This window comes from Sturnira hondurensis, unplaced genomic scaffold, assembly GCF_014824575.4.
Source record: "Sturnira hondurensis isolate 20B ecotype Veracruz unplaced genomic scaffold, ASM1482457v3 Scaffold0014430, whole genome shotgun sequence".
NCBI lineage: Eukaryota > Metazoa > Chordata > Mammalia > Chiroptera > Phyllostomidae > Sturnira > Sturnira hondurensis.
The window spans coordinates 776,633-802,498 of record NW_028087061.1 but is presented as its reverse complement, the minus strand read 5'-3'; the positions used below and the strand labels follow the sequence as shown (position 1 = coordinate 802,498).

At 36.3% G+C, this 25,866-nt stretch overlaps 1 protein-coding gene across 2 annotated transcripts in view; it reads left to right on the top strand.

Moving 5' to 3' along the window:
* Nucleotides 1-25,866, top strand: part of ZFAND3 (zinc finger AN1-type containing 3) — a 336,794-nt gene that overhangs the window by 82,054 nt on the left and 228,874 nt on the right. For both annotated transcript variants that reach the window (XM_037063265.1, XM_037063264.1), the window contains exon 2: nt 14,756-14,796. In XM_037063265.1, coding sequence (XP_036919160.1) covers nt 14,756-14,796 — 41 coding nt within the window. The remainder of the gene's footprint in view (nt 1-14,755; nt 14,797-25,866) is intronic.

The window sequence follows — 25,866 nt, the reverse complement described above, 5'->3', positions numbered from 1 at the left end:
TTCAGAAAATCTCAGGAGAAAATAATCTTACAGGTGGTGTTCGGGTATACTTCCTTTTATGTAGAAAGGCATTGTAAAATTTATAACCTCACACAATGGGCAATATTGAGCATTAGCGATTTTAGTTACTCTAAACTGATTTATAGTGCACTCTTTCTGTAGCTTTTTTCCTTTTTTGGAAATACTGAGTATCTTATAAAGAATAGATAGCTTACTTATTGCTAGTGTTGGTAATGGAAGGTTATGAACTCATTCAAGAAATACTTATTAAGGGTCCATTAACTTCCATGCAGTGTTCCATGCTCTCGGGATATAGCAGTGAACAGAGTTCTTCCTGGGCTTTTATTTTTGTTGCTGGTGGGGGTGGGAAAAAGAATAAAGTAATCAAATATATAATAATAAGTAATGAATATATAATGATAAGCTCATTGTTAATCAGTCTAGAGAGAAAAAGTGTGCTGGCAGGCTAGAGAGTACTGAGCTTTGGAGGGTAAGGGGATTTATTTTTAAAATAAGATGTGCCTTAGGGAAGGATGTATAAGAAATTGGTAATAGTGGCTCCTTTTAATACAGTGAACTGGGTGTCTGTCAGAGAGGAGTGGAATGAGATATATTTTCACTAATACTCTTTATTAATGCCTTGTGAATTTTCTATCATGTGATACATTTGTTCAGAAAAATGTATGTACCATAATTGTTACAGGCTACTATGGTGTTAGAGGTGAGGGCTAGCTAAGCTACCCTGCTTTCTGCAGATCATTCTGGTCCTTTTGTTGTGGACAGGGCCTTTTCTTTTTCTACCAATACCATATTAAGGAAAAGGAGTTCCTGAGAGAGTAAGGGAGTTTTGAGTGGTTAAGTGGATCAAAGGAGATGAAAAGCTGTTATCAGATCTGGTGAAAACCCTTTGGTGTGTTTTAAATCATTGACAAGGCTATATTTATCTTTTTAACATGGAAATGAAACCATCCATAACTACCTGCCAGTGTGTTTCAGTTAAGCCTTTTAGAGAAGCTTTAGTAATTTGATTAAAAGCAGTGAGGGTGGGCCTGACCTTTGTGGCTGGCTCAGTTGGTTAAACAGGTCCCTACAAAGTGAAAAGGTTGCTGCTTGGTTCCTGGTCAGGGTACATGCCTGGGCTGTGGGCCATTCCCCAGTTGGGGCACTGCAAGAGGCAACCAATTGATGTTTCTCTCACATTTCGATGTTTCTTTCCTTCACTTTCTTCTTCCCCTTCCCTCTCTAAAAAGAAAGAAATCTTGACCTGGCTGGTGTAGCTCAGTGGATTGAGCGTGGGCCTGTGGACCAAAGGACCGCAGTTCGATTCCCAGTCAGGGCACATGCCTGGGTTGCAGGCCAGTTCCTAGCAGGGGACGTGAGAGAGGCACCCATACGTTGATATTTCTCTCCCTCTCTCCTTCCCTTCCCATCTAAAGATAAGTAAATAAAATCTAAAAAAAATCTTAAAAAAAAAAAGCAGTGGAGCTGAGTGAAGGTGTGATACTCAGCACCATGTACTCCATTGCTGTTTCTCTGTTACTGCCTCTGAACCACCATTGCAGGCTGACTTGAAGTTTCTCTTAACAAAAGTGAAAGGGATTCACAGGTCCTTCTGTTTCTGTTAAGTACTGGAGAGAACCGTCTAACTGTTTCTTTTAACAAAATTATAACTTATTTTCTTACATTGATACTTGATTCTGTACATCAAACCAATTAATTTGTAACATTGGTACTGTTGAGGGTTAATCTTGAGTATTCTCTTATGTTGTCCCTGATAAATGTAACTATTTTTTACTTTACCCTTTCATAGTTGTAAATTTGGCAAGTAAGGTCAGTGCCTGCCAGAGGTAAAACCGGGATTAATTTGGAATCTGAAAAAGAAATATGTTATAAAAAGAACATAACCTCAATAAAATTATAAAACAAACTTTCTCTGTATCATTTAATGTTGGTTAGACCCTTCTAGTTCTTGTTTGGTGCATGCATGTCCATATTTCTAATGGCTTTAGTCATGAATTGGATCCCATTTACTTAATATTTTACAAACATTCTTTTGTGGTTTTACTTGTCTGGAAGTGGTTTCATAGATGTTTTAAAATATTAATAATTTCAGAGATTATAACTAGTTCTCTTCAGAATAATAGAAAGTTGGAAAAATCAACAAAATATATTAATCTGTATCAGTAGTACCCTAGCTTGAATCTTTTCACGTCTCTAAAAACGTGTTTTATTTTAAAGAATTTTTTATTTATTTATAGAGAGAGGGGAAGGGAGGGAGAAAGAGAGGGAGAGAAATATCAGTGTGTGGTTGGTTGCCACTCACACGCCCCCAGCTGGGGACCTGGCCTGAAACCCAGGTGTGTGCCCTGACTGGGAATGGAACCAGCGATTTTTTGGTTTGCAGGCCAGCACTCAGTCCACTGAGTCACACCTGCCAGGGCAAAAGTGTTTATTTTTAAAGGGTTGCTTTGATCACCAATCTTCACAAGGCTTTTAGAGGGTGTTTATTTGTATGTAATAAGAATTTTGAAGCTTAGAAAACTGTTCTTCTGTTAACCCTCTTATTTATTGGGTAGAGTTGCATCAGAATTATAACTAGCTGTATAATCGAAAAACCCTGTAATTTAAAGTATATATATTAAAGATTTCAAGTTAGATTCAGTGACAAGAAACCAGATACTGGAATAGTTGATTTCATCTTTGTTTGACATCTTTAGACTAATAGAACATTTTCCAGAGATTGAATAAAAGTTGTTAGTTTATCACTGATATACCAGTCTTCTAGATTAGTACATTTTCTGTGAACTTTGTCATTCAGGGCCTGATCATCATTTTCCAAATTTTCTAAATTGTCTCTAAAGCTTCTTCTATCACCCTGACTGGTGTGCCTCAGTGGGTTGGGTATTGCCCTGCAAAGTGAGGGGTTGCTGGTTCGAGTCTGATTGGGGCAAGAGGCAGCCTATTGATGTAGCTTCAGCACATAGATGTTTTTTCCCTCTCTTCTTCCTCCCTTCTCCTCTCTCTAAAAATAAATAAATAATAAAAATTTAAAGCTTCTCCTATCTAGTATATAACTTTTCTTGCTACCTAGCTTTTACCTACAGCACTTATCCCTTATCCCCTTTAACAAGTAGGATAAGAGGACATTGATAGGATTTCAGGACTGAAATTTACAGTAGGTTAGTAGCAGTCTATGGTTCTTGAATGGGAAGGATAAAATGAGGTTTAACAATTGGGAATTTAAAAGTTGTCTATTGATTTTATTATCAGTGGCAGTGTACTCTAGTATTATGAATAATTTAGTATAACTATATAGAACTGATGAAAAAATTTTTAAACTTGCAGCCAGTTCATCAAAAATATGCCTACTTTTTAAAAACATGTTTTTCATAAATAAGTTGGAATCTGTGCTTGTACTTTGCAAGTTGCTAACTGCTATTACCGAAAAATAGTCACTTTGTGAGGTGTGAGGTTTTTATTCTGTGGATATTCTCAAAGGGCTAGATGGGGAAATTCTAAAATAAAGAGTCAGATTAACTTTTAAAAAAAGCAAAGTACTTTACCTACTTGGAAGGGAATAAACAACTGTGGGCTACAGTTTTTGCTTTTCTGGAATGTCAGTTTTCAGCTCAGAGCAAATTTTTCAGCAGAGCAATAAACCTTTGAAAATTGCTTTATAATGGAAATGCTGACAGGCCATTAACTATAGTGGTGCAAATGCACTGCTCTGACATACATAAGGTTGTCCTAAATTGCTAAATACAATACACCATGTTGGGCCATGTACATCCTGTGGAAACCTGTGTGGGTGTATACAGTTTGCCACGTTATGCCACTTAATTATTAATGGACAAGCTGGAGATCATCTTTGACATAGAAGTACAATTTTAGAAGGAAAGTGTGGTTTAGGTTCTGCTGATGCTGATAGTTCATTATATGTTTGCCACACTGGAAAAGGCCCAGAGTAAATTTAACATGATGCATTTAACCACCATTCCAATTATAGTGCCACTGAAGCAGATCAATGTTTTCTTACTACCAATTCATTGGAACTTATAGGTCATAAAGTATCATTATTAGGCATATTGGGAAGTCTCAGCCCAATGGAAATGTGGATCTAGAATTTTCCCGGTTGCTTTGAAATAGTAACAGAGGCTGCTGGGATGTGCATTTTCCCTGTGTGAAATGAAAATTGGAATTTAAAGGGGTTGATAGACAAAATGAGAATCCTATAATGCTTTAGGGAAGAATGAAGTAGAATGTTCACATCCAGAAGTAAAATAAGGAAAAGGATGAAAAGGGATGGGTTCCATAGCAGTCTGCTTAATGACTGGATAGATCCCTGTTAATAAGAAGTGTTGTGAGACTATGTCTTGTTCTTGGGCTGTATTAACATCACTTAGTATATAGTGCCTGGCACATAGTATGGGTGCCAATAAACATTCATTGGATTTATTTGTGTTTGTTTATTTGAAAACTAATTGAGGCTAGATTGTCAGGCATGCTTAATGTTATTTAGGTTTACAAATGTGTGTGCACACACACTTTTGTATGTACATAATATACATAATATACCCTTGCAGCTGGAATTCATAAAATATTTATTAAAGGCATTACAGGTACAATTTGATATATTGATTATCATGAATTAATGCAAAGATTCAAGTGCATTTTGGGTAGAATCATGCCCTCTAAAATCTAAGTGTACATACAGTAAATAGATCTAATATCATAATTAGATTATAACTAAGTCTGATACTCCTGTGCTTTAATACCAGTTCTAACTGGTCCAGACTTACCTATTCTGTTCCATTTGACTAAAAAACAGCTTGTTTTTGTTTTTTTTTTTCACTTGACTCTGGTAATTTCCAAACTTGGTTTGCCTACCTGGGCTTTTAAGAAAACATAAGGATTCTTTGGCATTAACCCTGAGATTTTGATTTACTAGGCCTAGAGTGGGGACTGGGAATCTCTATGCATACATTTCTTTAACTTTTAAAATTTACTTAGAATGGAGGAGAGGGAGAAAGAGAAGGGAGAGAAACAGTTGTCTCTTGTACATGCTCCCTGGGGACCAAATCTGCAACCTAGGCAAGTGCTCTGAGTGGGAATTGAACCAGCGACCTTTCACTTTGTGGTACAGCGCCCAACCAGGTGAGCCGCACTGGTCAGTGTGAATATGTATTTTTAAGTTATTTCCTTTTCTCCAATGGTTATGTGCAGCCAGTGTCTTCACCCCTCTTCATGATTTACTTTGAAATGAGTGGTGACAGTTACTTGAATCTTTTGGGCTCTTGGAAATTATAACCAACACTATAATGAATGTCTTAGTGTTATCCTGGTAGAAGGAAGGAAATGCTTAGCATATATCGTACTGAAGGTCTTTGAGGACTAGTGTTAACTTTTGTCCATATATATCACCAGAAAGCTACTATCAGGACAGTTTGGGAAAGGATATGATTTTGTTTTTTCCATAGCATGTTCATTGAGTTGTATTACTGGAAGGGGTCTTAAAAATAATTAAGTTTATTCCCTTTTATATTTGAATTAATCTTACAAATGTTAGGGTTTGATTCCAGCTCTACCTCTTACTAGTTGTTGCCTGAACCTTGGTTTCTTATACCTACCTACCTATCTACCTTACAGGTTCTTAGGATTAAAACACACAAAAAATACCGAGAAAGTGACTTACATGTAGCAAGTAGTCACTAAATGTTAGATTTTATGGTATATTTATTATATGATCTGTGATATACATAGAAGCCAAAAGAAGCAGAAGAAGTATAAGTTCAAGTTAAAGACATAAGCAGAGTTTTAAAAAATTATGCTAAAATACATATAGCATAAAATTCACCACTTTAAAGTGTACTACTCAGTGACATTTAGTGCATTCATGTTGTTATGCAACCATTGCCCACCACCGTCTAGTTCCAGAGCACTTTCAGCACCCCAAAAGGAAACCCTAATGGTAAGCAGTCACTCCCTATTCCCTCCCCCTCTCTTCAGCCACTGACAATCATTAATGTGTTTTCTGATTCTGGGAATTTGCCTATTTTGTATATGTCATATGGGTGGAATCATATAGCTTGTGGCCTTGTTTGTATTGCTTCTTTCACTTTGTATGTTTTTAAGGTTCATCTGTGTTCCAGCACATGTTATTACTTCATTCCTTTTTATGGCTGAATAATCCATTGTATAGACATAAGTCATCATTTATTTATCAGGTGATGAACATTTGAGTTCTTCCTACCTTTGGAGAATGTGAATAGTGTTGCCACAAACATGCATGTACAAGTTTTTGTTTCAAAACTCGTTTTCAGTTTTTTGGGCTATATACTTAGGAGTGGAATTTCTGGTTCATACGGTAATTCTGTATTTAACTTACTGGGAAACTGCCAAAATTTTTATGGTTGCTGCACCATCTTACATCCCACCAAGCCATTTATGAGGATTCCAATTTCTCTACATCCTGGCAAACACTTAAAAAAAATTATAGCTCTTCCGTTAGGTGTCAAGTGTAGCTTATTATGATTTTTGATTTGCATATTGCTGACAACTAATGACTTTGTGTTCACTGTGCTTGTTGGTCATTTGCGTATCTTCTTTAGATAAATTTCTATTCAAACCCTTTGCCCATTTTTAAATTGGGTTGTTTGTCATTTTATTGTTGAAGGCAGAGTCTTTTGATATAAAATTAATTTACGAATTATCTTGGGAGGGGTCTGGTTTGGGAATACAAAAATATATTTGAGAATATAATGATAAGGGATTGGAGTTCTTTACTTTTTAAATAACCTTTTATTCAGTGTTTTCTATTTATCTTCTCTTTTTTTGTAGAAATGTAACTCCTTTTATTATATAGTTTAACCTGATGTCTTACCACCTGCTTCTAGTGTATGCTAGCAGATAACCAAATTTATTTCTTTCCAAATTATCATTGTTTTACATTGATATTTTTTCAGATTATAGAATGTTTCTTTTCTAATTTATACTATAATTTATATACTATAAAATTCACCCATCTTAACTGTATAGTTTGAAGCTTTTTAGTAAATTTGTATAGTATACTCCAGTTACCACAATCCAGTTTTAGAACATTTTTTATCACCCTCAAAAGTTTTTTCAGGAGTGTTGGTGGTAAATTTCTGTGTCCATTTCCAGGAAACCTTGATCTGCTTTCTGTTTCTATAGATTCACCTTTTGTGGGTATTTCACATAAATGGAATCATAAGATGTATTGGGTTGGTGAAAAAGTTTGTTTAGTTTTTCTGTACAGTGGCTATAGTAATGCTTATTTGTCTTTAATGTCATTCGAAATAATTTTGTTGCGTTGTATTATGACAGCTGTCATATCAGTGTGCATTTAAAAAACATTAAAATTGGTGGATTTTTGTGTAGCCATTTTAATATTGAAGATGTAAGAAAAAAATGTAACATTTTTGGAATATTATGCTTTATTATTTCAAGAGAGGTAAAAACACAGTTGAAACAAAAACGGATTTGTGCAGTGTATGCAGAAAGTGCTGATGGAACGTGTCAAAAGTGGTTTGTGAAGTTTCTTGATACTATTGACATTGTGGCCAAATAATTTTTGCTGTGGGCTGTCATATACATCAGAAGATGTTGAACAGCGCTCCGGCCTCCACCCACTAGAAGCCAATAGCAGGAGGTACCAACATACTCAAAATAATCTAGATCGATAAAGTTATTGGTGAAAATGAAAAATGTGTCTTTCATTTTATGGAAAAAAGTAAATGGGCTTTTGGCCAACCCAATAGAAAGAAGACTAGCTTTTTTCATTGAGATGAATGTTTTGAAGTTTATCCATGTTGTAGCGTGTATCTATAGTATTCCTTTTTATTAATGAATAGTAAGCCCGTTCTGTGGCTAATATCACATTTTATTTGTATATTCATTTATTGATGGTCATGTGGATTGTTTCTAGTTTTTGGCTATTATGAATAATGCATATTAATGTGCAAATAAATTTTTGTGTGGATATCCTCCATCAACTTTTTTTTTTTAAATACTTTACCACAGATTGGTTAAGTAGTATAATGAATGTCCATACACTTTTCCCCTAGATTTACTGGTAGTTAACATGTTACCCATGCTTTAGCTCTTTCTATAAATACATCCTTTCCAGAACCATTTGCAGCTATCATGACAGTTTTACCTTTTAATATTTCAGCATGAATCTCCAAAGAACAAGGATGTACATTCGTGCATATAACCACAACATCATTATCAGACTTTAAAAATTAAACAATAATTTTGCCCTGGCCAGGTGGCTCAGTTGGTTGGAGTGTCATCCCACACACTAAAAAAGGTTGCAGGTTTGATTCCTGGTCAGGGGGCACACCTAAGTTGCTTGTTTGATCCCAGGTGGGGATGTGTAAGGGAGGCAACTGATCATTATTTCTCTTGCTCTTTCTCCCTTCCTTAAATCAATAAACATACCCTTTGGTGAGAATTAAAAAAATAATTAAAATAAAAAGTTAACAGTAAAAAAATAGTTAACAGTAATTTTATAATGTCTTCTATTTTACATACATACTGAAATTTCCCCAGTGCTCCTAAAATAGCTTCTAGAGTTGTGCCTCCACTTTTTTTCAATCCAGAATTCAAAAATGAGTTATAGATTGCAATAGGTTGTTATTCTTCCTAGTGTCTTTTAATGTAGAAGATTAAAAGTTCTAAAAAACTCCTGCTTTTCATTCTTCACTGTGAGGTTTGGAAGAATACATACTATTCCCATACTATTATTAACCTCCCCCTTCAATTTTGCACCTACTGTTATGCTTCTTATTCCCTGTGTCTTTTCCCCCATTTTCCCCGCTGATAACCTACCTTCCATATGATCTCCATTTCTGTAATTCTGTTCTTGTCATAGTTGTTTGCTTAGTTTGTCTTTGTTTTTGTTTTTAAAGTTCAGTTGTTGATAGTTGTGAGTTTGTTGTCACTTTATTCACATTTTTGATCATCATCTTTTTCTTAGATAAGTCCCTTTAATATTTCAAATAATAAGGACTTGGTGATGATGAACTCCTTTAACTTGACCTTATCTGGAAAGCACTTTTATCTACCCTTCCATTCTAAGTGATAGCTTTGCTGGATAGAGTCATCTTGGGTGTAGGCCCTTGCCTTTCATGACTTGGAATACTTCTTTCCAGCCCTTTCTTGCCTGTAAGTTTTCTTTTGAGAAATCAGCTGATAGTCTTATGGGCATTCCTTTTTAAATAACTGCCTCCTTTTTCTTTTGTTGCTTTTAACATTCTCTCCTTCTCTTTAATCTTGGGTAATATAATTATGATGTGCCTTGGTGTGTGCTTCTGTGGGTCCAACTTCTTTGGGACTCTCTGAGCTTCCTGGACTTCCTTGAAGTCTGTTTCCTTTGCTAAATCAGGAAGTTCTCCTTCAGTATATTTTCAAATAAGTTTTCAGTTTCCTGGTCTTCCTCTTCTCCTTCTGGCATTTCTATGATTTGGATGTTGGAACGTTTAAAGTTGTCCTGGAGGTTCCTAAGCCTCTCCTCAGTTTTTGAAATCTTGTTTCTTCATTCTGTTCTGGTTGAATGTTTATTTCTTCCTTCTGGTCCAAACCTTTGATTTGAGTCCTGGTTTCCTTCCTGTCACTGTTGGTTTCCTGTACATTTTCCTTTATTTCACTTTGCATAGCCTTCACTTTTTCCTCCATTTTGTGACCATACTCAACCAATTCTGTGAGCATCCTTATTACGAGTGTTTTGAACTCTGCATCTGATAGGTTGGCTATCTCTTCATCACTTAATTGTATTTTTTCTGGGGCGTTGATCTGTTCTTTCATTTGGACCATATATTTTTTTTGTTTCTCATGCCTGTTATGTGATAAGGGGAGGACCCTTAGGTATTCATCAGGGTGGGGCAACCCAAATCTTTGTGTTGTGGTGCTGTATGTTGGGGAGGGGTCTGAGAGGGAACAGTGCCACTTGTTCAGCTCTCTGCTGGCTTTCAGTCACTTCCCCTGCTACCCACAAGCAAATTGGGCCAAACCCAGGTGGGTGGGTTTGTGTATGTCCTAGGACCCTGAGGGTCTCTCCAATGAACCCACCTGTGAGGCTGGGAGTTTCTCTCGCAACATCAACCCCCCCACAGGTTTTTTTCATTTAGAGGTTTTGAGGCTTTATTTCCCACGCTAGAATACTGGACTATTTGGTCTGTATCATTACCCTGTTGTTCCTCCTGGTTTATCCACAGGCAAATGTGGCAGCTACTGGTCGATAGTCGCTGCCTCGCCCACCTGGGTCCTCCAGCCCCTATGTTGCCGTGAGTCCTCTTCACCTAGGTTGCCCATCTTTGCTCCCTGTATCAGTGTGGATGAATGTTTCTTGTTTAACTCCTTGGTTGTCAGACTTCCATACAGTTAGATTTTCTGGCAGTTCTGGTTCTTTTTGTTTTTAAATTGTTGTTGTCCTTCTTTTTAGATTTTCTGGCAGTTCTGGTTCTTTTTTGTTTTTAAATTGTTGTTGTCCTTCTTTTGGTTGTGTGAGGAGGTACAGTGTGTCTACCTGCACCTCTGTCTTGGCCAGAAGACATTTATTTTCTTTCTAGTAGTGAAAAGTACTCAATAAGTACTCAATAAGATCAGTGACTGGATATAAAAATAATGTGAAGAAAACAGGAAGAGGGACTGATTTAAATTGGATAGTCTGGTGAAGCCTACTGAGGAGGTTTGCATTAGGACCTTTGTAACAAGAGTCAGTCCTGCAGTGATTTAAGGATAGAGGGAACAAATTTGACAAGAATGCTATAACACATTCTAGAACAGAAGAAAGTCCAGTGTGGTTGGACCATGGTAATTAAGAGGAGCATAATGATAAGAAATAAAGAGAGGGGAGGTAGGCAGAGCAATATCATGAGGAGACCTGAGGGCTTTGGTAAGAAGTTTGAGTTTTATACTAAATGCTATAGTAAATTGTTGGATGGCATTAAGCCTGAAAATATCATGATGTAAGTTGTTTTTAAAAGATTACTCTGTCTGCTATGTTTAAAATAATTGTGAAAGGTCAAGAGTGGGAATGGGGAGACCAGTAAAAAGCCACTTACATAGGCCCAATGTGAGTCAATGGTGGCTAGAGTAGAGGCGTTGACAGAGGAGATAAGTAGGTATATTTGCAGTCTATTTGGAAATAGAACTAATGAATCTCGCTGAGTATTGTGTATGAGAGACTACTGGAAAGATAGGAATCAAAGCTGGTTTCTAGGATTTTGAGTTGAATGAGCAGAATGTATTGCCTTTTACAAGGTGGGCAAAATGGGTCATGTACATTTGGGGGGAATATTGAGAGTTCTAGTTTGAAATGTTGGATTTGAGATGTTAGAGCAGTTAGATATACTAAGTTTTGAGCAAGGTGAAGAGGTCTGGGATGAGGGTGAACATTTGTGAGTCTTTTATGTATATCCTATTTAAAGCCATGGGACTGTATGAGATCACTAAGCAAGAAGTAGCATTAATGAGGACTGAGTCCTGGACCTCCAGATAAAGTCTTGATGATGGAGGAGAAGGAGTCAGAAAAGGTGGCTAAAAGGAAGCAGTGAGGTGGGAGGAAAACTGGAGGGTAGGGGCAAATTTGAGTGACAAGAATCTGAGTGACAAGAAGGCAAAAATGGAATTTCAAGAAGAATCTGGTTGAATAGTGCTGAGAGAAAGGAGTAAGTTGAGATCAGAGACATAACTGTGTATTAGTTTTCTGAGGCTGCTATAACAGATTACCACAAATTTGATGGCTTAAACATGAAGTAATTCTCTTAAAGTATGGAGGCTAGAAGTCCAAAATCTGGCAGGACTGACTTCCCTTGGAGGGATGGTAGTATATGAGTGATCAGGGGCGTCTGATTCCCTTTGGGGGTGTGGATGTCTAGGGGAGAATCCATTCTTTGCCTTTTCCACCTTCTAATAGCTGCCCCAGTGTTCCTGGGTTTGTGACTATATTTCGCCAGTCTCTGCCTCCATCTTCACTGAGTGTCTCTTCTGTGTGTCTCTCTAAACTTCCTTTCCCTCTCACAAAAACACTTGTAATGTCATTGAGGGCCCAAATGGATAATACAGGGTAAGCTCAAAATTCTTAATCTGCAAAGACCTTTTCCCCCCAAATAAGGTGTACTCCAGGGGTTAGGATTTTGTATCTTTAGGTGGTTATTATCCAACCTACTAAACATTGGTTTTAAAAACATGTAGCCATTAGAGAGCTCAGTAAGAGTGATTTTGGGGGGAGTAGTGGGGACATTAGAGAAACATATTTTACCTTTCATGTTTGCTGCCACAGAGAGAACTATTTGTCCCAAGATTGTGCATATTGATCAGATGGGCAGTCAGTAGTTGTATGCCTGTGGTTAACTTCAAGTTTTACATGTTAAAATGAGAAAGGAGCAAAATTCTTAGAAGCCTCCAGTTTTTGTTGACCTGCAGGATATAATTTGGCACTACCAATAGCCATTATTTCTGTAGCCAGAATCTGGTTTGTTTCAGATTTCAGACATCTCCGTTTTGAATAATAGTACCAGGTAGCTGTATTATTTCATTTATAATTTGATTGATAAACATATTGCTGATAAAATCCTAAGCAGAAAGTGGAATGTATGTCATTTAAGTATTATATAGGTTTAGTGAATATTTTAAATACATGAAGTATCTGCAGATAAGAGGATGTAGAGAAAAATGCTATGTTGCCATTTTTTTTTCTTACCAGTTTACACAGATGTTAAAACTAGCACCCTTGGTGCTGATCTGTCTTCTGTTGGTCTCTGTAGACTTTTCATGATTCCTGCTGGACAGTGGGGAGCAGCAGAGGTGACAAACAAGTTACCTTTGGCTCTAGTGGCAGTGCATGTATATAAGAGAGGGAAACCACATCTGGGAGAGAGGCCTGCTCCCCTGGGGGGAGTTCTGGTAACGAAGGAATTTCTTTATCTTTAGATCTGTGCATTGGAACTGGCAGCCTTGTGTTGCTCCCTGCAGCGTGTACATGTTTTTGGAGGGGAGTACAGGCATTGTGCTTTCACCATATGAAAGACTTTACTTTCTTAGGGAGCTGACCTCATTTCTATAGATTAAATCTTTAGTTGTGGGACCATTCTCCCAAATTACCCTTTTCCTTCAGTATTGGAGGCACGTGGTGAGAAGAACACAGGCTTTAGAGTTAGGCAGATCAGATTTATATATTTACATGTTCTGTAACCTTTGGCAAGTTGTATAGCCCTTGGAGCCTCTGTTTCCTCATTTGGTAGTTGAAGTTGAAGGCATCTGGTAACATGCTTACCACATAGTAGGCATGTAAAAACTGTTAGATTCTACTGTTAATACATCTTTGTTCATTTATTCATTTTATGCATTTATTGATACTTAAATTTCCTACTTCCTTTTGTGTCTTTATATTAAGCAGAATCTTAAAAGGAAAATCCACCTGTTAACATAGCGTCGTCTCCTTTGGGAAAGAGAAGTAATGACCACCCCCCATTTCCTGATTTTGTCACCCTATGACAGTTAAACTAACCATTAGGTCTTCAGTTCCGTACACTGGATGGAATACAGTCATAGTCATCAGGGCATACTTCCTGAGGGAGGCTTTCATTAATTATCAAATTTGCTAAGGAGCGCAGAAGAAAGTTGGTTTATTTCATATGTAGGATCAGCTCTGGGCAAAGACTAACATATTAGGAGGGGAGTTGGTGAGGAATGAGGCTATAAATAGCTCAGCTTATCCAACATGCAGTGTTCTAGGAGGCTTTTGGAAGAAAGCTGAAGGAATGAGTCTACTTGGAAGAGAATCAGGAAGGGAAACAGCAGTGAGAAGAAATAAATAGGTGCCTGTCATGTTGTGCCTGGGCTGCTGTATGGTGCCAGGTGCTGTGCTATGTTATGAACAAAGGATGGCAGAATTGCCTTTGTAGTTAGCTTAGTACTCAGGTCACATACTTCCTCTGCAGTTCTCCAAATGTGTGACCTTGGGCAAGCTGCTCACCTGTCAAATGGGCATGAGACTGTATGTCTTTGATTTCCTAAGACCTCTCAATTTAAGACTCCTTGGAGGAGGTGGTGGTGGGAACATTTTCTCAGTAATTTAGTCATCCCTTGTAGCCAATTGTATGTTTCCTGGTTGTACAAATGTCAATGTGATTTCTTGAAAAGTGCATTTTCAAAGCAAAGCAATATTATAATAAATGCCCATCTCAGGGACTTGGTAAGATTAAGATAATGTATGTGAAGTGCCCATCCAAGTTATTATTCAGTGAATTGTAGCTATTAACAGATGAAAGGACATGAAAAACAATTTGATTGGGGACATCCACAGAAAGCATTTTAAACAAGTTCATAATGTGACCAGAATCTGAAATAGGACTAGAATGAGGGGAAAGAAGATGGGATAAAAGTTCAACTAATACTGTGGAAATAAATGAGTGCATATACGAGGAGAAAATTTTACTCCTTTTCAGGCAAAGTTTTTGTTGTTTGCAATGATAACTTTGTGGTATATGTTCCAGTGTGAACATGGGAATGTGGTAGTCATGTGGGAGAAATTGGCTCCTGTGTCATCTTAAGCTGCCAATCACAAAAAATAATGCACTGGATAAGTCACAAATAAAAAGCATTGTTTGTTTGTTTTTGTTTTGTTGTGGGAGAGTGTGGCTGGTTAGGGACTTACCATTTGTTTATTAGTTCCATTGCCTGACCAGTGATACTGAAATTTTAGCTTGTTCTTTTTTCTCTTTTGTTCTAGGTCCAGTAAGACTATGAACCTCTGTTCCAAATGCTTTGCTGGTAAGTGCAGAAAAGGATTTTAAATTTACTTTTATTTTTCTGCTTTTGGTTGTTTTCAAGACTGTCTAAATCATTTGGCCCTCCTTTGGGTTGAATGCATGGGATTTTGTTTTTTTTGCTTGTGTGTGAAAGCTGTTTCTCTTCACCAGGGTGCTTCATGTATTTGCCTATGACTATTGAAATAGTCTTCCCTGAGTGAAATGAAATCTTATGTGTACAGTTGCACCAAACAAACTTTCTTCATTGTAGAGTTGTTGGTATACAGTGGAATTATAAAATCTCATGTTGTACTAAAGTAATATATGTTCATGTTTGGTATTGAATGATTAATGGTGAATATTGCCTTTACCAATGAGAATGCAAGAGAAAGAATATATTTTTTAAAAAAGGTATGTGGGGGAGGGGTAAAAATATTTTCATGTTGGTTGGGAAGACAATGATGCACATTTACCTATTTTTAATCCAATCCCTCATTGAAATCACCTTGGATAAATAATTTAATATCTTTGGGTCTTAGATTCATCATTTGTAACTGGAAGGATTGGGGCTTGGTGTTTGCCAGGAACTTTTTCCTGTCCCCGAATGCTGATCAGTCGACTTTGTGAATTATGATTCCTTCATAAAATTGAAGCCTTCATGTTTTCTTTTTTTAAAAAAGAACTTTATATCTCAAGGATCTTATAGAAAATGTTAAGTCTTTACTAATTGAGATATGTTTAACATTTCTTCTTTATTACTTCATTTTTGTCAAAGATAAAGCCAAACACTAGTTAAAAGTAGTAAAGACAGATCTTTATCAGTAATGTGCTGCTACAATAGGGAAGAAGGTCCTGTGTGAACTGAACTCAACTTGGATTTGTGCAGAGGGACTGGATATTTTTTTTAATATATTTTATTGATTATACCATTACAGTTGTTCTATTCCCCCCCTTCATTCCCCTCCACCCTGCACATGCCCTCCCCCACCATTCCCCCCCTTTATGACCACGTGTCTCAAGTTCTTTAGATTCTATATTTCCCCTGCTATTCTTGCCCTCCCCCCTATTTATTTTCTACCTACCGTCTATGCTATTTTCTGTACCTTCTCCCCCCTTCTCCTCCTCCCACTCCCCTGTTGCTAACCCTCCATGTGTTCTTCATTTCTATGGTTCCACTCCTGATCTAGCTGTCCTCTTGGGGGACTGGATGTTTTAAAGGCAGAGTGAGAGAAGGCAGGAGTTGCTACCTTGGCTCAGTAGAGTAGGGGAAGTGAAAGATTACAAAGGGTTGGTCAGTGTGTATGATAAGGCTGGCCGAGTCTCTTATCTGACAACCATAACAGTTAGGATTTTATCCTGGTACAGAGACTGAGAGATTGAGGCTTTATCCTTACTGAAGGTTACCTTTTAAAAGAATGGCTTTCCTGTGTCCTTGAGAAAAATCTTCTGAGTTGTAGGAGACACATATACATCTCAAAGGAACAGAGGAAGGATTCACAGTTGTAAACTCTTTTTAGTAAATGCTCTAAGACAGGTTGCTCAGGGCTCTCTCAGGTGTTGACTATGACAAATCTTAAATTGTTTTGAGCTTTCTTTTCCTAGGCAGGCAATTTAAAAGGTGCTATGGTCAATCTAGGGTTGGGGCCTTAAGCTATTAGAAAATGTTAGCATTTGTTTAAATCTTTAAAAAAATATTTATTATTTTTAGAGAGAGGGGAAGGGAAGGAGAAAGACAGGGAGAGACATATCAATGTATGGTTGCCTCTCAGAGGCCCCCTCCTGGGATCAGGCCCGCAACCCAAGCATGTGCCTTAGACTGGGAATCGAACCAGCAAGCCTTTGGTTTGCAGGCCCGTGCTCAGTTCACTAAGCTACACCAGCCAGGGCTGTTTAAATCTTTTAATGTTGGGTGAGAGGTGTGAATGAAGTTATTTGTATTACGAGTCTATAGTTTTTTTAGGCCTGGTTGAGAAGAGGGCGCAGAGAAGCCTGGCTAGAGTTTGGTTAAGGGGAGAATCTTCATCAATTTTTATCTTCTATTCATTATGCTGTTTGTTGTGTAAATAATCATAGTATAAGCTTTAGACCTTTGCATTTATGCCTAAACTAGGAGATAGGTGGGAAGGAGTTGAGAGGGCTGGGGATACTGGCTCTTTGTATCTGTTAGAAATTTAGAATTTGTGAAATACTTTAGGTCTTTCAAAAAGGGAAAAATATTGGAGAGTTTGATTTTTATCTAACTTTCAACAGTATCTGCCATGTTAAAGAAGTATATACTGCTTTTCTTACTCTTTATATCTACAGTTACAGATATGAAGAAATGCTTCCTCACTGATGAATTTATAGTAATGATGAAAGTAGAAATGAGACAAAATGTAGGTTAGATTGATTGTATAACTCTCCGTGTAGAGCTAGCTTCCCCTTATAATTCAGTAAAATGTAGCTTTGGGGAAGGCCAGGCCTTTGAGTAACGTGGCTGAGATCAGATACTCAAAGAATTGTCTCGTGTCCCTAACTAAATATAAAATTTTAAAAATTACTAAATAAAACAGTTCAGCCATGGTCTTTGTGTTTCTTTGGACTTGTTAGCTTCATTTTCCATGATTATTATTTGTTGTTCCTCTGGTGATCTAAATCCATTTACTCTGTACACAACTTTGCCATTTTTGTTTTAAAATATTAAAAGATTTTCAAGTGTGTAAAGAAGATACTCTTTTCTTTTTTCCCCTTTATCTTTAACTGCCCATTCCTGATTCTTCCATCCTTTGAAAGGGATAACTAGTAACATCCTGCTTGCTGAAGTAGCATTTGTTTTTCTTTTCAAAAATCAAAAGAAAAAAAGATCATTCTGTGTTAAAGATATACTTGTGAATTTTGTTCCTGTATGAAGATAGGTTATAGAAATGTGTTATTGTAGCAGAGTCATGAGATACACGAGACTCTGTGGAGGTTATTTGGCCACAGCCACTGTGATTGTAAATACTCTTAAAGTATAACTTAAAGTGTAAAATACACTTTTGGAGGATGGAAAAATCACTGTAAAAATAGCTGTTGTGTATCATTAGGTTTATTTAGAGATTTTTTAAGATTCCTTTTCAGAATAAATCTTTGGTGAAAGTGAGTTTGTTATAACTTGTTTACATAAAATTGAATGAAATGAGTAAAAATGTACCGAAAGTGTTGTTGAAGGAGAAGGATGCTTGTTTAAAGTTAGCTTTGATAACTCTTAACCTCTGATGAAATACAACTGGTGAGCACATACTCCCAATAACTATCATCACTTAGATAAATTTCCTTTTCTTTATAAAATATTTGTGGGCTGTTCGAGGTCAAAGAAAGGGAAGGAAATGAGTATTTGGAAAGGAAAGTGAGAATTACTAAAAGACCACTGAAATGTTAGTTGCTGGTAAATTGCATACCAAATAATAGTGTTTCTCTGTATTGTTAGCATAAGAAATGTCTGTGTCAGCCATTTGCTTGTAGGTAGAAGAGTGCTCAACCTGGCTGAGTTTGCTGTTCCTAAAGGTTTGCAGCTCAATTAAAATTTTCTCTTTGAAATGGGGGGTTATTATTTTTATTTTTTGACAACCCTCATCTTGAATTCTGGTTTGGCTTGACTGAAATCATTTAAGATAATTTGGATTCCCCCCACCCCTCCCCCCCATTGTATACTATACTTCTTTCTTAGCCTTAAAGAGCTTTGGCCTGAAGACCCTTATCATCCATGATTGTCTCTGCTAGGATCACCAGACATTTAAAGGAAGTATTCTGGGGAAGCTCTTAGAAAAGATTAATTCTCCAGTATTAGGATTTCAGGTACAAATGGACTTAAAATGCTTTTCTGGATTTTCTTTAATCTTGAGTTACTATTTATTTGACCTTTAAACAAAACAAAAACAGGCAAGATTTAATTTTAGTGTGTTGTATGTAGTATTTGCAGTGATCATTTCCTATTGAACTCAATTTTTTAAATGCATATCATGACCCATTAAACTGATTTCTCTACCCACTAATGAATCACAAAACTCACAGTTTGAAAAACTGCATTAGAAAGTAGTGTTTCAACCAGTAAATGTCTGTTCACCATAGCATAAATATTATGTCATGGAATTCTGTTTTATATATCTATCTTTTAGTAAAGTCATATAAATAATAATATAAAAAATGTTCAGTGAAAGAAAGGAGAGTGTGACAGGTAGAATATTCCCTAGGGGCTAGGAAAACCATAATTAGGACAAACAAACAAACACGAAAACCCCCCAAAAAACAAAACAAAAAAAAGGACTCTTAGCTTTAAAAAGAGTCAAGGTCTGTGATATAAGTTATCAATTGATAACTTATAATCAAGGTGTTTAAATGCCATAATTTTAAATTATTTACATATTCTTTCCATAACTTCAAATAAACTGCAGATCTACTATGCAAATCCTTTCTTTATATATAAGGTAAAAATAATTAACACTCCTGACTGGGAGGATAATACATCAAAACTCAAAGATGGGAGAATCCTTACTCAAACACTGCAGGTGTTTCTGGCTTCTGCTCATACAATAGTTTCAGTCTTAAGAGAAACCCAGATTTCTAAACATGTACAATTGTGATTTGAGGAAGAAAAATACAGAACATGTGAAGGGGTTGCTGATGGGGAAGGCAGAAAAACAGCAAATGGAATGGAAAAAATACAGAGTGGAGCAAAAGTAGTTTTATAGTTGTAAGTATATGAAACACAATTTATTCTTGTATTGTTTTCTATATGAACAGCTGTAAACTTACTTTTTCTTTTCCCTGGATATTACTGTGGAGTATAGTTTAAAAAGTTTGTAAACCACTCAATTGCAGAAATTCATTGAAAAGTCATTGAATTATTTGGGATTTCATTTTCTTTGCAAAATAGGTTTTTTTTGGTGTGTGTGTGTGTGTGTTTAGGCAAGGGTTTAACCGTTTGATTTCTTGTGACTTCTGTCCATTCTGAACTCTTTAACTAGTTTGGATTTCATGATTTTCTTTGTGAAAGTATGAGCTAAACCTGATTGCTATTAAAATATACTTGAAAAATCAAGCATAGCAGAAGGGAGAGGGGAGGAGATAATGGGGGAAAAGGGTGAAGGGTTTACAAGAACAATTATAAAGGACATATGGAAAGTAACAAGGAAGGGTGGAAGTGGGGGAGGGAGGTGGAGAGGACGGGGGTGGTGGGAAAAGGCAGAAAACTGTTCTTGAACAACAATTAAAAAAAAAAATCAAGCATAGCACCTGAAGGGTAGTCCTGCCCCTTACAAAGGTAGAAAATGATATTGCCTATGGTGTTAATTTTCTATTTGTATACCAACTCATTTTATGAATTTGTGAGTGTTAGATACTAACTGGTTTAATATTTAAGGACATTTATTACTTAATATACAGTGACCTCCTGTACTATCACATTGAAGCCCTATTATCATTAAAACATTGCTTTTCACAAAATGATACGACTACATGGATGACAAAAAATCAAACAGGATAATCAGAAGTGGGGAAGGCTGAAATTTTTAAAGAACTGACTGGAGAACTTCTGCAATGTGACATTATCTCTGCCACCCTTAGAAATGCTTGCTGTTGGGGAGAGAGGAGTATGGTGACTATGGATTAGCTATAATTGATAGATTTAATACTTCAGAAGGGAATAAGCCTGATGTCCCAAGGGATGGAAAGATTCTTTGAGTAGCACTGATGACAGATCCTTATCAGAGGAAAAACTTAGCATGTGCTCAATTTAAAAAGAATGAGTTGGTCCTGTGGACTTTTAGATAACAGTATGTATTTAATTTTTAATAAGTTTCAAGAATTTCTTTAAATAACTAACATGGGTTGGAGCAAAAAAAGAAAACCCATTGACATGGAAAACAGGGTGGTGATTGTGGGGGGTTGGGGGGAGGGAGGGGGTAGACGACAGTATAAAGGGGATAAATCATGATAGAAAAAATACAATAAAATATAAAAACCTATACTGAAATGTGTATATTATTTATAAACTATGAGAAAGGTTCTTTATTGAGAAATCAAAGGAGGCAATTTCTTTTTAAACTATAGACATGATTTAAACATATTGTTTCACGGAAGGCTTACTTTTAAGAAACTTGCATGATTCATAAAATTGGCTATATAAGGGAGAGATGATTATTTGCAGTGCAAGAAGCTTTGAAAAATGTTTATAGAATAGTTTCTTTAAAAAAATACTTTTAATGCTATGTTGATTTACAGAGAGAGACAAGACTAGAAGAACTAAAGTATAGGGGTCTCGTCAGTTAAATATTAATTAAAAATACAGGTAAAGCATTTCTTAAATTATAAGATAATGGTGAAGTTATTTAATTTTATGAAAATTAGTTTCAGTGTAATTTTTCAAAAATATATCTTTTTTACTGGGAAGATAGTTAAGCTTACTTTTGTTTGATGGTTGCTTATGCCTTGTGCCCATTGTTGGTGAAGAATGCTGCAGTAAATAAAGAAAATGATATAGGTCGTGTAGAAAGCAATTCTGGTGTGTCTTTACAGCTGCGTACTTAGTTTCATAGGAATCTGTTTTCAGGTACCTATTAGAATGAATAATCTTAGGTATTCGGTTTTCTTATTTAACTTTGGAGAAAAATATTGTTATAATTAATATATTTCAGTTACTAGCCTTCGTCAGCTAGTAGAAAACTTAATTCTGTATATAATTTCATTTCCATTTTTATTATTTGTTGGTATTGTCATATTATTATTCTAAATTCAACATGGAGTTCAGGAAGGCTATAAGGGATTGAAATAGTATCAGTGTAGGATTTTATTTTTTCCGTTGCTGCGTACTTGGTATCCAGTCTGAAAATTACCAAGCTTGTTTATTGCCTGTCAAATTTTCTTAATTTTCTAAGTACAAAATGTTAATTGAATAATAGAGTTCCATAATTTATGTTCTTAATGTTAGTTTATTTGGGGATATTTTCCTTTTTAAAAATAACATGGGGACATTAATTAAATGCTGACTGAAAAAATACTAAAAGCAGTATGTGAAATATCCTTTTTTAATTAGACTGCACAAATGTCTATTTATATAGTTACATGGGGTAAAGGTGGAAGAAGTTACATGAAAATTTTAATTTTGGTAGTCTCAGAGTAGGAGCATTTGGAGAAGATTTTAACTGTACTGGATTTTGTTTATATCAGCAGTTTTCACCTGGTGCGCCACAACGGGGACTCCGGCGTGCTGCAGGGACCCCGGTGTGCAGGAGTTTTTAAAACATGCAATTACTGACTGTTTAGTCAGGGGCACTGACCTCTTTTCACTTAAGATTGTTAAATAAAAAAATGACAACAGCCAAACACAACAATAGCCAGCAGGTGTGAAACAAAATTATACCTATTTTTTTGTTAGGTCAGCAAAAAATGTATATTTTGGTGTGCTGCAGAATTTTAGTAGTTTATATGTGCCATGAGATGAAAAAAAGTTGAAAAGCATTGGTTTATACATCCAGACTTTTGTTATTAATGTAATTGTAAAAATTATAAAAAATTTAGAAAGTAAAGTGCATTGTACTTATGCCTGACCGTCTCCAAAGTGGTTAGCTTCTTTTTGGAAGGAGCAAAATAGAGTTGGCTGTAGCTTGCAGCATAGGGAATCTAGATGTTAACATTGAAGGTAAGTAATACAATGATGCTGAGTATAGAGTGGAATAGCAGGTAAACCAAAATGAAAATGTTTTTCTTGGAGGTGGCTTGAGTTTCATGGTTACTTCCAGAACAGGGTAACAAATTCCTATTTCATAGCAAGTAAATTAAAACATTTTCACATGAACCTGCTACTCTTAGTGCTTGGAGTTACACTCTAATCTTTTTCCTGCTTCTATTTCCTGTTAGAAATTAAGAATAGAAGTGGCCCAATTCCAGTACTTTTGAAAAGGAAGATTTGTAGGTTATATAGCTGAATTTTGAGGATCTCAGATCCGCAAAGAGCAACTAAGAGCAACTGTGAATCTGAAAATTTTAAGTACTCCTTATTACACATATATCCTTTTAGAAATTGTGAGAACATGTACCCATCAGGGCAATAGTGTAAAAGTATCCTCTCCAATTAGTTATTTCATAGCATGGTGAGGTACAGGCAGGAGAGTATGATTCTCATGCCTTGATTTTTCAAATTGCCTTTTCTCAGAAGAAAGGCAGCTGGTGCTCTTTATTTTTTAAAAATATTTTGTTTGTGTATTTATTTATTTATTTGAGAGAGAGGGCAGAAGGGGAGGGAAACATTGATGTCTGAGAGAAAGTTTGATTGATCTGTTGCTGTTGCCTCTTGCACACTTCCGGCTGGGGGGACCTGGCCCACAACCCAGCCACATACTCTGACTGGGGATTGAACCTATGACCTTTATATTTAGGGGAGGCTGCTCAACTCACTAAGCCGTACCAGTCAGGGCTCAGCTGCTGCTTTTTTTTAAAAAAAAACCCAGTGTATTTCTGTCTTTGTAATTCTGTTGACTTGATTACTGTTGTAGACTGATTTCTTTAAAGCCAAAAATCCAAGAAAGATTTCTTAAGTGTAACACGCAGTTGTTATGTACTTGTTGAAAAGAGACAGTTCAGTTCATCAGATTCTCTCAGGCGTTATGTGTCATCCATTGGAGGGTCTACCAGTCAACCCAGAATTAATAGACACTAATATTTTGGCATTTTTAACATTATCTTAGAGTTTTCTTTTACCTCAGTCATCCTCTTTCCTCTTCAGAGACAACCATTATCTTTTTTATTCTTGTATTTATACTTACATTATGAACAGGTATTTATATAAACAATGTATGATTCTGTTTTAAAAATGTATAAGTAGCATGTTGCACTAGTCATTTTACAACTTGCATTTTTTAAAATAATGCTTTTAATTTTTTTTATCCATACCCAATGACATTTTTTTTCATTGTTTTTTTTTAAGAGGGGGAGAGGAAGAGGGGAGGGGAAAGACAGACATACATTGATATGGGAGAGAAACATCAGTGAGCTGCCTTCTAGTATGCACCCCACCTGGGGATTGAACCTGCAACCTGGGCATATTCCCTGACTGGGAATCAATCCTATGACCCTTGGGTCTACGGGACCATGGTGCAGCCAACTGCCAGGGCTTTTAAAATAAAATAATGCTTTTAGAAACCAATCATCATTTTAACTGTTACAATATTTTATTACAATTAATGTTGGGATTTACCTGGAATATTTCAGTTTTTGCTTTTTACACCAGTACTCCTCAGTGTGGTTGGTGAATTACTGGTAACCCTCATTATACTATGCATCAGGTTTTCTAGTCCTCTGTTGATGGACATATAAGATTTTTTCTTTTTTAAAGATTAACATTTATTTTTAGAGGGGAGAGGGAGAGAAACATCAGTTGGTTGAGAGGGAGAGAAATGTCGATGTGAGAGAGACACATTGATTAGTTGCCTCTCACATGTGCCCGCTCCGGGGACCAAACCTACAATTCAGGCATGTGCCCTCATTGAGAATTGAACCCCGGCGACCTTTCATTTCATGGGACGATGCCCAACCAACCGAGCCACACTGGTCAGGGTGATATATTCAGTTCTTTTCAACTACTGTTTTTATGTTACATTTGCAAAGTCATGTTTTCTTCTATTTTTTAAAATTAACATTTATTAGAAATATGTCAATGTTTTTGTATCAGAAATTGTATTTTTTTGTGGGATAGCTTCCTTGTTCTCAAATGAAAGCAAGACAAGGTCAGTGGGTTCTTCACTGATTAGGAAAGCTGAGCTCTGGCAGCCTTTCTGACCTCTTAGTCTATAGCAGTTTGCTGTTTTAGTTATAAGCATTTTTAAATTGTGCTGCTAATTTTTATACTAGTCAAGATAAATGAAGCAGTGTGTTGAAGATGTTATGGAAACCATATCAAAAATAATTGTTTCATTTCCAATGGGAAACAAAATGCTCAGTGTTTTAAGGAGCAGAAAGGTAGCTTCTTTTCCAGGGGTGTCCAACCTTTTGGCGTCTCTGGGCCACACTGGAAGAAGAGTTGTCTTGTGCCACATATTAAATACACAAACACTAATGGAAACTGAGGAGCAAAAGAAAAAAGGTTTTAAGTAAATGTACGATTTTGTGTTGGGCTGCATTCATAGCCATTTTGGGCTGCATCTGGCCCATAGACAGTGGGCCGAAGGTTAGACACCCCTGTTGGCTTTAAGTAGAAAAATTGTGACCATATGGTAGAATTTTAGGTGAAAAGGAAGAAATATAAGAGTGAGTGGGTCTTTTAAGATAGTTTGGCTGTCATTTGGCTCTATTTCTGAGTAAATATTTAGGTCTGAAATTAAAGTGTCGGCAAGCAGAGCTCAAATTTTATACTAATATTTGCCTCTACCAAAGAAATTTGGAGGACCCTAATTCTGAGACCTGCTTGGTTGGCTCTTTTTCATGTAATAAAAGCATCTTCTATGACCTGAAAAGTGATATGAGTTAACTGCTAATATTTTCTGTGTTACATGTTGTCAGCAGACTAATGCAAACTAAATTAAAATGATCAGACTTAGGTTTATGGACTTGCTTTTAGATTTGGCAAGAGTATGGATAACTATCAGATACACTCAGGAAAGCAGCGTGAGACTTTTTATGTGCTTCAGTGGTCTTGCTTCCACCCTGCTATAGATACGTAGAGTAATTCTTGATCTGGCTGTTTACTTTGTGCTTGAATTAGAGGGTTATAATGAGACACTCTAATTTGTTGACACTTTTGCTGGTTATAACCCCCTTTCACTTAATTCTTCCATCACAGTAGAAATGGTGGGTAAAATGATGGGGCTTTATTTTCAAGGCATTAATGTCTAACTAAAATATGATCTTTAACATACAAAAATATGATCTTTAACATACAAAAATTTTTATCAGTTAAGTCTCACTGCTCAGGTGGTTGGTTCTTAGTGTATAAAGTAGAACCAATTGTATGTTAACAGTTATGACTATTACCAAAGGTTTTTGTTTTTTAAAATTTCTTAATTTACTTTTAGACTAAAAATTGGATATAGAGAAGAAAAAAAACCTTAATCTAAGAATTCTGGCTGGGAGAAAAATAACA